The sequence below is a fragment of the Mustela putorius genome, unplaced genomic scaffold, assembly GCF_011764305.1.
Source record: "Mustela putorius furo isolate JIRA1106 unplaced genomic scaffold, ASM1176430v1.1 tig00000460_pilon_pilon_pilon, whole genome shotgun sequence".
NCBI classification, from domain to species: Eukaryota; Metazoa; Chordata; class Mammalia; order Carnivora; family Mustelidae; genus Mustela; species Mustela putorius.
The window spans coordinates 3,882,487-3,897,891 of NW_025421389.1; the positions used below are offsets into that span (position 1 = coordinate 3,882,487).

The 15,405-nt window shown below is 35.1% G+C and overlaps 1 protein-coding gene across 2 annotated transcripts in view; it reads left to right on the top strand.

The window, feature by feature from the left end:
* Nucleotides 1-15,405, top strand: part of CNTN5 (contactin 5) — a 1,359,165-nt gene that overhangs the window by 1,262,582 nt on the left and 81,178 nt on the right. For both annotated transcript variants that reach the window (XM_045080322.1, XM_045080321.1), the window contains 2 exons: nucleotides 4,145-4,303; nucleotides 14,162-14,311. In XM_045080322.1, coding sequence (XP_044936257.1) covers nucleotides 4,145-4,303; nucleotides 14,162-14,311 — 309 coding nt within the window. The remainder of the gene's footprint in view (nucleotides 1-4,144; nucleotides 4,304-14,161; nucleotides 14,312-15,405) is intronic.

The window sequence follows — 15,405 nt, forward strand, 5'->3', positions numbered from 1 at the left end:
TCCTTTATGTATTTGGGAAGTAACTATACATACATGTTTACATACAATTTTCATTCTAATTTTTTCACTTTTTATATTGTGAACATTTTCCACATGGTAAATAATCCTAAATATTAGTCAGTTTAATGGCTGCCTCATATTTTATCATAAAATTTTATGATTTAAACATTACATGATTATTGGACAATTACTTATTTATAGTACTTTGTAATTATAAATAATTGTACACCACAGACAGTGTCCAGGATACACAGATTTTGTTCACTCTCACTGATTATTTTTCTAAGGACTAGACTTGAAAAAACAACCACATCTAGAGAAGAATACTTGGATATTCATTAATTACGTTGTAAATTATTTTTGTTCTAGCTGAAGTTTTAAAAAAAATTTAGAGTATTACCCATTGTTAAAAGAAATATGTATTTCTTTAAGAAAACTAATTTTACATTTTCTAGAATACTAATACTCAGAAAGGCAAATTATTTTAAGTTACAAATAGTTATTTTCCACTGCATTTCCTATCATGTCTCACACATAAGTGGTTGTAAATGCTTTTTGAATAAGTAAATAAATAGAAGAGATGGAATGGAACAGAATAAGTGGAACAATATAGAAGAGCTTAATAAGCAAAATAAGTTAATCAGAAAAGGACCATTATCATATGATCTCTCTGATATGAGAAATCTGAAAGCCAGGGCAGGGGTTCTTGGGGGGAAGGGAGGGAAAAAATGAAACAAGATGGGACCAGGGAGCTGGGGCAAGGGGAGGAATAGGGTGGCTGGGTTATGGACATTGGAGAGGTTATGTGCTATGGTGAGTGCTGTGAATTGTGTAAGACTGAGGATTCACAGACCTGTACCCCTGAAGCAAATAATACATTATATGTTAATAAAAATAAGTAAATTTAAAAAAATAAATGAATTATGTTAGTAACTATTCTTATTTGAATACATTAGTAGAATTTTAAGTCTTTTTTTCAAAAGATTTTAAAGATTCCCCTTAAAAAATTCTCTATGAACAAACTTTCAAATCAAACTATTTTGAAGCTTGTTCCAGTTATCTGTTGCTGCTCCAAAACTTAGTGGCTTAAAACATCCATCTCTTATTTGCCCTCATGATTTTAGAAGATGACAGGCACAGTCAGGTTAATTGGGATCTCCCATGTACATGAGTCCCTTGGTGGCTGAAGCTAGAGTTACTTGAAGGTGCCATCACTCACATATCTGGTGCCTAGGCTGGGATGCCTGTGATAGCTAGGAACAAGTTGGATCTAGCTTTCTCCACAAGCTTCTCCAAATGAATAGCTTGGGCTTTCTTACAGATGGTGGCTTCTGTTTAATTAGATTTCTAAGCATAAGCATTTCCACATAAGCATTCAAAAAACCTGGGATAAAACTGCAAAACTTCTTTTGATGTCCCCTCAAAAGTCATGCAGTGTCACTTTTACCATTGTCTTTTGGGACAGCTTGTGGCAGGCCAGTACAGATTCAAGGAAATGAAAGAACAGGTTCTACTTTTCAAGGAAGGAATGGCCTGCATGTACAGGGAGGAAATAGTGATAGTGTCCACCTACACACAAAACTGCCACGAAGTCCTAAATGCTTTATTCAAATGTCATCTTTATCTCTATGACGTAATTTTTTTTTTTTTTTTGAGGATCAGGGGCTTGTTTTATTTTTAATTAAAAAAAAAATCAGAGCACTCACCATAACACATGCCCTCCCCAATGTCAATAACCCCACCACCCTCTCCCGACACCCTTCCCCCCAGCAACCCTCACTTTGTTTTGTGAGATTAAGAGGCCCTGATGATTTGTCTCCCTCCCTATCCCATCTACCACGTAATTTAAACGTGTCTTTCCTTAACACACAATTTTCTCCCTTCCATTCCTTCAATTAAAACTACTTTCTAGCTTAACAATGAAAGGATGAAGGATTTGTTTACGCCTTGCTTCTTTGGGCAAATCAGACTTCACAACCAGATTCAAATTCAAATCTTAGCTGTTCCATTCACTAGCAAAGTTACTTGGGCAAGAAATGTTTCCTCAGAAAAATGGATTCTCTGACACCTACTGCCTACTGTAACACCTAACATATAATAAGATTATTAACTTATTATTATTTATTGACTAACCAATCTCTGAGATCCCATTATATCCTCTATGAAATAGGGAGATCAACCTCACAGCGACATAGAAATAAATGAACAACTTATTGTTTGCAAAATACTAAATACAGGGCCTTAATACAGTAAAGTGAGGATATGCTATTAGTAATATTATTATGGTTAATACTCTCATCATTACTTAGGTTATTGCCATTATAGTTACTCTTTATATTTGTGTCACCACAGTCTAACAACTCAGACATCTTCTTCAGCTCCTGCATCTCGTTTATTTACTTCACCTCATCCTTAGCCACTGTCTTAATGCTTTAAACATTCATACTGAAAATAAATTAAACATATTCTTCCATAAGTCCTTGACCTTGTCAACTTTAGCAATCATATTCCCCATTTCACTCCAAATAAACACAAATTATCACTTAAAAGTACCCTACACTTAAATCACAAACTGCAATTTTCTCTTCACATGTTGCAATTCTTGTATCTTCCCATCACACTTTCCTTGATTCCTTATTTTATTCTCGTCTATCAGCACCTTTCTGGTTTTACTTGACTCCCTAGTCAACCTTGACACCATGGCCATTCACACCATTGGCATCTTTGATGATAAGTCAAACCAAATTTTAAAAATTCCTAAATCTGAATGGGCTCAATTGATAAAAATGTTCACTTCTCCTTTCCTAAAAATGCCATTGGCTTCATGAGGCTTTTAAAATTATTTCTCCATCCCCTTGCTCCTTCCTTGTTGAAATTCTCTACCCAGAGGTTTTTACCATCTGCCTCAATTTCTCTAGCCTTCCACCATTTCTTAGCTGCTTACAGTCTATCTCAGCCCCTCATGATGAGACTTTGCAATCACCACATTTGACTTAGCAAAGTTAGACTAGAAAGCCAGGACCAGAGCCAGAGAAAGTAGTTAACTTAGTCCATTCAGATTTAAGAATTTATAATTTGGTCTCAGTTTGTAGCAAAGATGCAAATGGTGTGAATGACAATGGTATCAAGGTGGATTAAGGAGTTAAATGAAGCCAGAATGATGCTGGTAGACTAATTCAGAAACAACTTAAAATACTTAAGAGGGTTTTTTGTTTGTTTTCATTGAAAATAAAAGCATCTTTGCACCCTGAATGGTCTATATTAGAGAACAGAAGAATGTTAATAAGAATATTGACATGCTTTCCAGCCTCTAAAATGTGAACACTCTACATATCTTTGACTGTTATTAAATATCACTATTTTAAGGGTTATAATACAAAAGTATATTTCTTCATCAGATCACAGTTGTTTTTTAAAGCTAGAGTCTACATGCTCATAGATTATTGCTATTCTATACCAATTTTTCACAAGCATAAGGAAAATAATATCTGATTCATCACTCTCCCATGCCCACCAAAACCCATCATTGTCATCATTACCATCAAAACCACACTTTCTTTTAGCTCCCCACAAAATTTTTCCATGCCTCACTTCTACAATATACCCTTACTTGGCCTGAACTATCATTATTTCAGAGCTCTTCATATTTCCCTTGTTAAACTTTAAGCTACTTGATAGTCACATCACAGTATTTGTACATTGCAGATTTTCTGAAAATAAAAATTAAACCCACAACGTAGAGCTTTTTAGTAATGATGGGATCTTTTTTGTAACTGATACCATTGTTTATCACTCTCTATTGTTGCTGCTGTAAACTATGGTTGATGTCAACAGTCATAGTTGATATTGACATTCATATTCTTGTGTGTGTTTGTTATTATTTCTTTTTCTTTTCCTAAAAAATATCATGCTAATTTGTAGTTGCCCCAAGCACAAAGTTTTAGAAAAAAATCATATCTATAATTAAGTTACCAGCAGAAATCATGGAAACTGCCTTGCACCCTATCTCTTTCTAATGTCCATTTCCATCACTAAATATGTATTTCACTAAGATAGTTTGATGGGATCTTTATTGGAAATGCAATTTCTTATGGCTCCTCATCATGGCTTGTACTTAACTTTATCCATACCCTTTCTCCTATAGGTCCCCCAGGCCCACCAGGGATAGTGATTGTTGAGGAAATCACAGAAAACACAGCCACACTGTCCTGGAGCCCAGCGGCTGACAACCACAGCCCAATCTCCTCCTACAACCTGCAGGCTCGAAGCCCATTCTCCCTGGGCTGGCAAACAGTAAAAACAAGTAAGAAGCTCTAATGCAACATCAGAGGCAACCAGAATACCTTCCTATGTCATGAGCTATATTTGCTAGCAATCTCAGTAGGATCACTTTGGATTCTGGAAACTTTGTTATTTATTACAATATTAACCACTATTTACCTTTTTTTATAAAGATATTTTTCTTTCTGGGTGTCTGGGTGGCTCAGTAAATTAAGTGTCCCACTCTTGATTTTAGGTTCAGATCATAATCGCAGGGTCTGAGATAGAGCCCTCCATGGCTCCCTGCTGGGTGTGGAGCCTGCCTAAGATTCTCTCTCTCATTACTTCATACCCTACCATGTACTCACACTGTCTCAAAAAAAAAAAAAAAAAAACCTATCTTGCTTTCTTCTCTCAATTCCTAAGAATTCCTAAGAAGAGATCACATCATTTATATTTGTTTGTTTATATGCAATTTTAGTATGTCATTCCATAAAATTTTATGAAATTTTATTGCATAGACTCAAGTAACCACCAAGATAATCAGGTACAGAATTTTTCCATTACTCCACTTCCTTGTGCTGTCTATTTATAGTCATACATTTGTTTAATTTATAAAAAGAAGATTTAACACATTATATTATGTAAAACAATGCAATGCAGCATTTTGATGTCTACTTCTAAGATGTCTACTTGATAGCTATTAGACACCTATTTAACATGTTGGTATTTAAAACTATGTAATATCTATAAAATGTAATCTTCAGAAGCAATTGTCCATCCTAAAGATTTGAGATTTTATTTACTATCTAAATATAAAACTGATTTATTTGTTTAGAAGGGAAATATGAAATCAGTAAAATTTCTGAGTGCAGTAATCATGAACCTCACTAAACATAATGTTATAGAAGTGGAATTATCTATTTTAAATGAAATTTAAACAAATTTATTTTTGTGTAAAATTTTACAATTTGAGTAACAGGAAATATATTCATCTGCATACAAAATACAATTTAGTTTTTTTAAAAATTAGGTTCCTATTAATTTATAAACTTTATTTTGATTATCACTAAAGTGTCCTATTTGTGTATACATATTAATTTGTAATATGATTAATTGTGGGTGTTAGCCTCACTTCTGGCTCCATGTTAATCTTGTGATTTTTCTGCAGATCCAAGAAATTGGGGGAATCTCTAAGTTCAATAGATAATTCTGGAAAGATCACAAAGTCAAGTCACACAAACAGGCTTATTAAGAATACTTGCAACCTCTGCCCCAATGCTTTTATCTTTTCCTTTGTGTGACAGCCCAAACCTCTTGCTTTGTAACGAGGAAATGGATTGACTTTTAGATCTGGTGTTGTACACTCACCAAGTCCATTTTCCTGCCTACAGCTATCTCCACTTTTGCCATTCTGCCCACAATTCTTGGGACATTTTCCTTGTGGGCACATTGCAGTACATATATGTGTGTTCCTCACTCATCCCATGACCATGTTCTTGGCCTTCTTACCATAACACATGGCCTGGCAATCCAGAACATCGAATCTTCCTCCTATTAGAACCATAGTTTTCTAGTTACTCTTATATCTTGATTTCTCACGTCTTGATTCACTTGTTTCTACCTTTTATTGCTTGATACATAGAAAGATTAATGTGTGTGTATTTGTGTGTGTGTATACACACACACACGTCAACTGTAGGAATTTTTGGCACAAGATAAAATGAAAGAGAGCGAAAGTGTGTGTGTGTGCGTGTGGCTTAGGCATTTGGACTCAAGTGTTATTTGGGGGGTTTATTTGTTTTAGAAGTGCCTACTATAAAGTTGTATTCTCATTTTTCTAATTTAATTTGAATGTTGGGACATTTTTGAGAGTTCTTTTTAAATTCAGTTCAGCAGGTACTTATTAAGAAATCTATGCTTTATTATATTTATAAGGAAATATAGATTTCTGGGAAATATATTTCTTTATATGATTAATTTTACTTGTCTTTGAGGGCATCTAATGGGGTCGCTTGTTCCTCAAAGTCTAGCATGCCATCCTGTAGGAAAGCAGGCCAAGGAGCAGTACTCAACTTTTGCCTGCTCTTAAGTAAAAGTTTTAAATAGTTTAAGCTCCTAGCTAAATTCAACCACAACTTTTTTCATGCCTGTGATGAGGAAAAAAAGTCCCTCTAAAGCCACAATTCCCTTGGGGCAGTGGGCCTTTGTTTTCATAGCTTTTCTTCACCTAAATGAATTTCAAAAGAGGCAAGCTCTAATGCAGAAATATCTATTAGAAAGAAAAAATTGGTTTGGGGTTTGAACTATGATAATGTTAATGGAGTTCATAAGCTAGTATTTAAAAATTACTTACAGTTCCTTTATATACCACCATAAATACAAAAAATGGTGAATAACTTATTTTTGACAAATAAAGTAATGAGTTGCATCTGTACCTTCTATGTGATGATAACTGGGATTAATTTATTAATATTGCCAGTTCAAAACTCGGACTCAAGTCAGATGACTGTGAATGTGACTTATTTATTCATTTTGAAGAAAGCATGAAAAGAGCCATAAAAAATAGATAATTTCACTTATAGACCCCTTTGCTGTTCAAACAAATTGCTTTTGATTTGGAAACTTGACTTTATTCTTTATATTATTGAATACTATTAGCTGACTTAGTATTTCATTGTGTCTGCTTAAGAATAACAAAATCACCTAAAATCATAGAATTGATTGGTCATTGTTTACTTAATTCAAACATATTTCTTAACTATTCTTTCTGTGGATATGTTTCCTATCTGTGGATATATTTTCTACTGATTGGTTGATTAAATTTGTAACAAGACAGGCTTCTTTAGTTTACAGTCAATTGTTCAATTAAATTCTAGGATGCAATTCCTCTACAAGGAAAGGCATTCTAACAGGTTTCCCACCCTGAATCAATATGCGGTCATCCACTATTTTTTAGTCACAGTGTGTTCTCACTGAAGAATGTTTTATTTGAAACCAACTTGTCCCCATACTTCCAGAAAAAAATATATTTATAATAAGATACTTGTAAGATTTTAAAAATACTTATTTTAGTATACATTTTCCACTATCTTTCATTTCCATAATATTGCATTTGAAATCAAATGCTAATTTTTTTAAAGTTTATTTTTAATGTATTTCATATAGCATATTATTTCATCCAAAATATTAATACCTTCAACATAAACTTTTATTTTTAAGATTTTATTTATTTATTTGACAGAGAGAGAGAGACAGCGAGAGAGGGAACAAAGGCAGGGGGAGTGGGAGAGGGAGAAGCAGGCTTCCCGCCAAGCAGAGAACCCAATGCAGGGCTCGATCCCAGGACCCCGGGACCATGACCTGAGCCAAAGGCAGATGCTTTAATGACTGAGCTACCCAGGCACCCCTCAATGTATACTTTTTACAATTGTTTTATAGTGCTTACAAGTAACAAGGAATTTAGAATTTATGAATATTTTCACTTTTATTTTTAAAGAGGGATTAGATTTAAGAATGGGTGTTATAGGGTGAGGGAGAAAGATTTTAAACCCTATAGTTATTGCTAAGAAGATATAAATATTCATATCATTAGGAGGAAGGACATTTTTTAGAGTTCATATTTTCCTTTCTAACATAAAGCCTGAAATAACCCCGTTAAGGTTAAAACAGAAATTAGCTGTACTTATTTTTATCACACCTGGCAATCTAAGCATCTCTTTCATTCATTCAATATAAATTTGTCAAATACCTTCCAGGCAGTATTCTAGGCACTAGGATATATGAGTGAACAAAACAAAACAAAAATCCCTACTCTTGTGGATATTGTATTCTCAAAGATGAAGATAAACAAAAACAGGGAACATAATAAACAAGTAAATTATATTGTATCTTAGAAGGTAGTGAATGAAAAAAATTGAAGAAATATTATAAGGAGAATCAGAAGCATTATGGTAGGGGCAGTGTATTAGTCTGTTCAGGCTGCCATTACAAAATACTGTAAACTTGGTGGCTTAAATAAGAGAAATTTTTCTTATAGTTCTAGAGGCTGGGGATCCCAAAATCTAGGTGCTAGCCAATAGGATTTAATTCCTAGTGAGAACTCTCCTTCTGGCTTGCAGTATCAGCCTTCTCACTGTGTCATCTTGTGGCAGAGAAAGAGGAAGTGAATGCCTCTGGTATCTCGTCTTAAAAGGACACTAATTCTATCAGATAAGAGCCCCATCCTTATGACCTCATTAAATGGGTTAATTACTTCCTATTTCCAACATAATTGGAACTAATGTATTAAAAGTTAAGACAGAATATCAAAATTCTAGTGAGTTTCTCTCCATTTCTCTCAGGATGAAAGCCCAAGTCCTATATGATTTTGTCCTATCAGTCTCTCTCCAAAGTCATCTTCTACCATTATCCCTAAAGCTCACTTTTCTCCTGACTCAGTCATCTTCTAATGTTCCTACATATAATATTTCTAATACCTTTGTACTAGTTTTCCTTTTATCTGACATAGTTTCCCCTAGATATTGGCATAACTAAATCCATATGTCTTTTAAAAGCTTCACTCAAATGTGCGTTCCTAATAAGGCTTATCCTGACTCTATTTAAAATTGCAACCTGCTTGATATGGATTGAATTGTGTGCAAATTGTATCCAAATGTTTTATGTTGAAGATCTAACTCCCAGTGTAACTGTATTTGGAGATGGGGCCTCTAAGGATAGCAGATAGGCAACTGGATATATGAGGATGGAGTTTGAGAGGCTTAGAAAAAAGATATAAATTGGAAATTTATTGCCATATAAATTTCATTTAAAACAATAAGACTGCATGTCATCTCAAGGATATGAATGCAAAGAAGAGAAGATAGGAGTATTGAACTTGGAGCATTTTGATAGTGAGAAACTGTGGAGAAGAGGAAAAATACAAAGGATACAGAGGATAACTAGTAATTTAATTAAAAAAGAAAGCCAAGACAATGTTATATCCTGGAAAGCCAAGACAATGTTATATCCTGGAAGAGGAAAGAATAAAATTAATCATGGAAGAGGAAATAATTAATGTGTCAAATGTTACTGATATATGAAGTATGATGAGGTTTGGGAATTAATCTTCAATCTTAGCAACATAGAGGTCACTGGTTGTCTTGACAACAGTAACTTTCGTAAAATGATAACTAAGATCTCACTAGAATGGGTTCAAGACAGAAGAGGTCATTCACCACAATGACGTGGGTTTCATCCCAGGGATGTAAGGTGGTTCAATATTTACAAATCAAGCAATGGGATATATATATCACATTAACAAGAGAAAGAATAAAAATCCTATGATCATCTCAGAAAAGAATTTTGACAAAGCACAACATCCATTCATGGTAACAACACAACAGGCACATTTAGAAAGATCACACTTCAACATAATAAAGCCCATGTATGAAAAACCCACAACTAACATCATACCTAATAATGAAAACTGGAAGCCTTTCTCTAAGATCAGGAACCAAGACAAGGATGTCCATTTCCACCACTTTTATTCATCACAGTACTAGAATTCCTAGCCACAGCAATCAGACAAGAAAAATTAACAAAAGCCAACCAAATTGGTAAGACAGAAGTAAAACTCACTATTTGCAGATGACATGATATTATATAGAGAAAACAATGAAGACTCCACAAACAAATAAACAAACAACCTAGAACCATAAATTAATTCAATGAAGTCACAGGACATAAAATTAATATACAGAAACTGTTGCATTTCTGTGTTGTAACGAAGTAGCAAAAAGAGAAATTAAGAAAATAATTCCCTTTATAGTTACATCAAAATTAATAAAATACTTAGAATTAAAGATATCCAAGGAGGTGAGAGACCTATACATTGAAAACTATAAAACACTGATGAAAGAAATTAAAGATGACCCAAACAAATAAAAAGATATTCTTTCTCATGGATTGGAAGAACAGATTTTGTTAAAATGTCCATATATCCAAAGCAATCTACAGACTTCAGGTAATCCCTATCAAAAATATCAGTAGCATTTTTCACAGAAATAGAACAAATAATACTAAAATTTGTATGTAACAAGACCCTGAATAGCCAAAGCAATCTTGAAGGGGAAAAAAAAGCAAAGCTGGAGGTATCACATTCCTAGATTCCAATATATACTGCAAAGCTGTAGTAAAACAGCATGGTATTGGTGTAGGAATAGACACATAGAACAATCAAACATAATAGAGAACCCAAAAATAAATAAAGTCAATTATTCTACAACAAAGGAGGCAAAAATATTCAATGGGGAAAAGACAGTCTCTTCAATAAGTGGTGCTGGAGAAAGTAGGCAGCTATATGCAAAAGGTTAAAACTGCACTACTTTCTTACACTATATACAAAAATAAACTCAAAATAGATTAAAGGCCTAAATGTGAGATTTGAAATAATAAAATTCCTAAAAGAAAACATAAGCAGTCATTTCTTTTGACATCAGCCACAGCAACATTTTTCTAGATCTGTCTCCAAAGGCAAGGAAAACAATAGCAAAATTAGACTATTGGGATTGCACCAAAATAAAAAGCTTTTGCACAGTGAAGGAAACATTTACAAAACAAAAATACAATCTACTAAATGGGAGAAGATATTTGTAAATGATTTATCTGGTAAGGAGTCAATACCCGAAATATATAAAGAACAACTCAACACCAAAAAACCCCCAAATAGTCTGATTTCAATATGTGCAAAGGACTTGGGGCACATGGGTGGTTCAGTGGGTTAAAGCCTCTGCCTTCAGCTCAGGTAATGATCTCAAGGTCCTGGGATTGAGCCCCACATTGGGCTCTCTGCTCATCAAGGAGTCTGCTTCTTCTGCTCTCTCTCTCTGCCTGCCTGTCTGCCTACTTGTGATCTCTGTCTGTCAAATAAATAAATAAAATCTTTAAAAAAATAAATAAATAAAATGGACAAAGGACTTGAATAGGCATTTTTCCTAAGAAGATATACAGATGGTCAACAGTCACATGGAAAAATGTTCAATATCACTAATCATGCAGGGAAATACAAATCAAAACCACAGGGAGACACACACCTGTCAAAATGGTTAGTATCCAGTAAACAAGCAATAACAAGGGTTGGCAATGATGTAGAAAAAATGAAGCTTTATGTACTGTTGGTAGGAATACATTGGAATACATTGGCCACTGTGGAAAACAGTATGGAGGTTCCTCAAAAAATTAAAAATAGAAACATCATATGAATGAGAAATTCCACTGCTAGCTATCTACCCAAAGGAAAATAAAACACTAATTTGAAAAGATACATGTATTTATTGCAGCATTATTTATAATAGGCAAGATAAGGAAGCAACCAAAGTGCCCATTAATAGATGAGTGGATAAAGAAGATATGCTACATATAAACAATAGAAGAAAAAAGCCATAAGAAAGAATGAGATCTTGCTATTTACAACAACACGGATGGACCTAGAGAGTATAATGCTAAGTAAAGTAAGTTAGTCAGAGAAAGACAAAGACTATATGATTTCACTTATATGTGGAATTAAAAAAACAAAACAAACATAAAAAAGGAGATTAAAAAAACAGACACTTAAATACTCAGAATAAATTGATGGTTGCCAGAGGGGAAGTAATTGTGTTGGGGGAAGAGTAAAAAGATAAAGTAAATCAAGAATACACTTATCTTGATGAGTACTGAGTAATGCCTAAAATTTTTGAATAATTATATTGTATACCTAAAACTAATATATCACTGTATATTAATTCAATTTTTAAAAAAAGGAGAGAATGAAAGAAAATATAGAGGACTCTCTGAAGAAATTTTGTTGCAAAATAAAGTAAAGAAATCATATTTTGATATCATCAATTTTATAGTTGCTTATGGGTTGAACTGAGACAGAGGGAAAAGAAAGGGATCCATGATGACCCCAAGATCTTGGCTATAACATCCATAAGAACACAATTATCATCCACCCAATAAGGAATAGTTCAGAAACAGGGGGTGGAATTTAAGGTTGAGAACCCTATCTAAATAGAAATGTCTAATGCGCCATTGGAAAAATGAGTTTGGAGACCAGGGAAGAAGTTCATGCCTGAAAATACTGGTATCATGACCTCCAGATGGTATTTTAAACTATGAGACTAGATACGATCACCAAAGAGTTAATAGAACTGGGTGCATCTGGAAGATGAAAAGAAACCAGCAATAGAGACTGATAAGACTGGAAGAAAGTTCAGGAAGAAAATAGGATACAGGGGATTTTGATAATATTGGATAATGAATTCCAGAGGTCACAGTAAAAGATTTCACAGAGTAGGGAAGGATGGGAACTAGGGCAGAAAAGGAGATGTGCAGAATTCAATCAGGATTGGAATAAAAGGGTTGAGGGATGACCTAGATGTCTGATGTTGCTTGAGGTAACTGACAAACAGATGTAAATTAAGCAGTGAGGTACTTCTTTTTTTTTTTTTTTAAGATTTTATTTATTTATTTGTCAGAGAGAGAGATCACAAGTAGGCAGAGAGGCAGGCAGAGAGTCAGGAGGAAGCAGGCTCCCTGCCGAGCAGAGAGCCCGATTTGGGGCTCAATCCCGGGACCCTGAGATCATGACCCGAGCTGAAGGCAGATCCTTAACCCACTGAGCCACCCAGGCACCCCTGCAGTGAGGTACTTCTTTGGTGGACCAAAACAAGTATTGATGGTAAAATGTAGGTTAGGGGCTAGAGAGGGCTAAGTGTCTGGGGAACTCTTCTACATTTATGTTTGGCAAGCACAACTCAGCATTTCACCAAGCTATAGACTGGGTGGTAGCCTTTCTCCCTCTATCTCTTAGACTCCAAGGATATTGCTCAGTTGCCAGTGCAGCAGGGAGAGACAGACTATTGCCCCAAGTCTCATTTCACTGTTCGAAAAAAAAAAAAAAAATCAGCTTTTTGGTGCTATGAGATTTGTCAGGCAGCCCACACTGCCTATGCTCTGATCATTTACCTTTCATGGACTGATTAGTTGGTAACATTCTCTTGACATGTTTCAAAATAAATTTTCATGTAAAATCCAAATGCATTTAACTCCATCTTGTCATAGTAAAACTGCACTGAGTCCTCAAATCAAAATCCTCCCCCATCTTACCATGCTTAAACAAAAATCTAAGACTGATATAGATCTGGAGGATCTTTGCACATCATAAGAAATGTTCTCCCTTTTCCCTATTATCACCCCTGTAGCAAATGTTCTTCCAGAAATATTTCCTAGACAGCAGAGATGAGTGAACAAGAAAATCAGTCTCAATTAGAATATGTATACTATGTAACAAGTATTTTACTCTGTGATAATTGTATCGACAATTTTATGCCTTAATAAAATTAAAATATTGTACAGAAGTCACCTCCAAGAAAAGCTGCAGAGCTTCCACTTAGAATGCACAAACTGGATTTTTTTTTTTTTTTAATTAAAGAGATGTATTCTTAATCCACTGCTTTGAACTGCCAAGTGGCCAAGCATGTTTGCCAGAACTGCAAGGGGCAAACTGCTCAAGAAAATTCCCTAGAAATTTGAGAACTGTTTGCTTAAATTGTAACACTTAGCTGCCTTCTTATTTGAGGCTGAGGGGTTGACAAAATGATTTTAGTGTACATAATGGCAAGTTTTGTTATAGCAATTTATGTATTAAGATGAGATGAAAGAATTCTAATCAACTACAACAATCTTTAACATGTGCAAGTGCTTATTTCCTGAAGATTGATTTTCATTTTACTAATGAGACCAGAGGTGACACAATGACCATGCATTATTCCTTATTATTGGACCTGCTGATTCTGTTAGTATCTATGATACCCTTGATTGCCATTTGTAACTATTTCTGAGTCCTCCTAATGCCATGAAATCTCTTTCTCCTCCATAGTCCCAGAAATTATAACGGGGGACATGGAGTCAGCTATGGCAGTGGACCTTAACCCTTGGGTGGAATATGAATTTAGAGTGGTGGCCACCAATCCAATTGGGACTGGAGATCCAAGCACCCCGTCTCGAATGATCCGCACAAATGAAGCAGGTAAGAATTTTGGAGAGTCAGAATTCAATTTGGCATGCCTCTAATCACTTTGAAAGCAAGTTGAATTAACCATGGTTGTTTTCTCTACTTAGCATAATTTTTGCTCATTCATTTACCTGGACATCATAAAATTATTTCCTTTAAAATAATTCTTTCACTTTGTTTTCAGATCTTTTGCTCCTTGTTTCCACACGTGCATCTAGTATTCATCTTCAAGTTACCATGAAACTGATGCAGTTAGTTTCTTTTTCTGCTTATATACTCATTCAATATAACAATTCCATAAAATTTAGAAAAGATAGGACCACCCTCTTTTTATCCAGTGGTAACAATTAGCTATAATTGCAGTGTAGTTCCTTAAAACCCTTTATATTGACCTTCACCACGGACCTGGCATAAATTATATTCAGCCAAGCAAACATCATCTTAACTTGCCTACTGCTTTACATCTATGATTACAATAAATATCCATCTCCTTCCTGAAGGAAAACACAGCAACGTTCTGGCCTTTTGGAATGAAGAACCTCTAAAATGTTTCTAGTAGTCATATAAGAGAATTAGCAGCTTTATTTAAAAGATAACAGAGAAGTAGGAGATCCTGTTTTAACCAGTCCCCTAAAGTGAGCTAATTATCTACCAGAACACTCTGAACACCTATGAAATTAGCCTGATATGTGGGATTATACACTTCTGGATCTCTACAGGGGCAGAAGACACCAGTGGAGAGGTAAAGCAGAGTGGGAATGCTTGGACTGATATTGCAGAATAAACAGAAGGGGAGGAAGCCACCAGAAGTGACCCACTGGAAAGTAATACCCCCAATATGAGAGTGTCCTGTGATTGGGAACCAGCTGTTAACTTGGAGTCTGGTTAAAAGCACTCAAAAAGAGCAAAAGATCTTAAAGGGCAACTGATAGAATCGGGCGGTCATGGGCACGGTCTAAGCCATGGACCAAGGGTGGTCACTGCAGGCACCCACTCATGCTGGAGAGAGTGCAGTGGAGCCTCCAGTTCCTGGTCCCTGAGCCCCTGGAGTTGTGGGGCTTTATCACCACTTGGCTGGGTGCACTCCCGCCCCAGCAATAGGGAGTCTG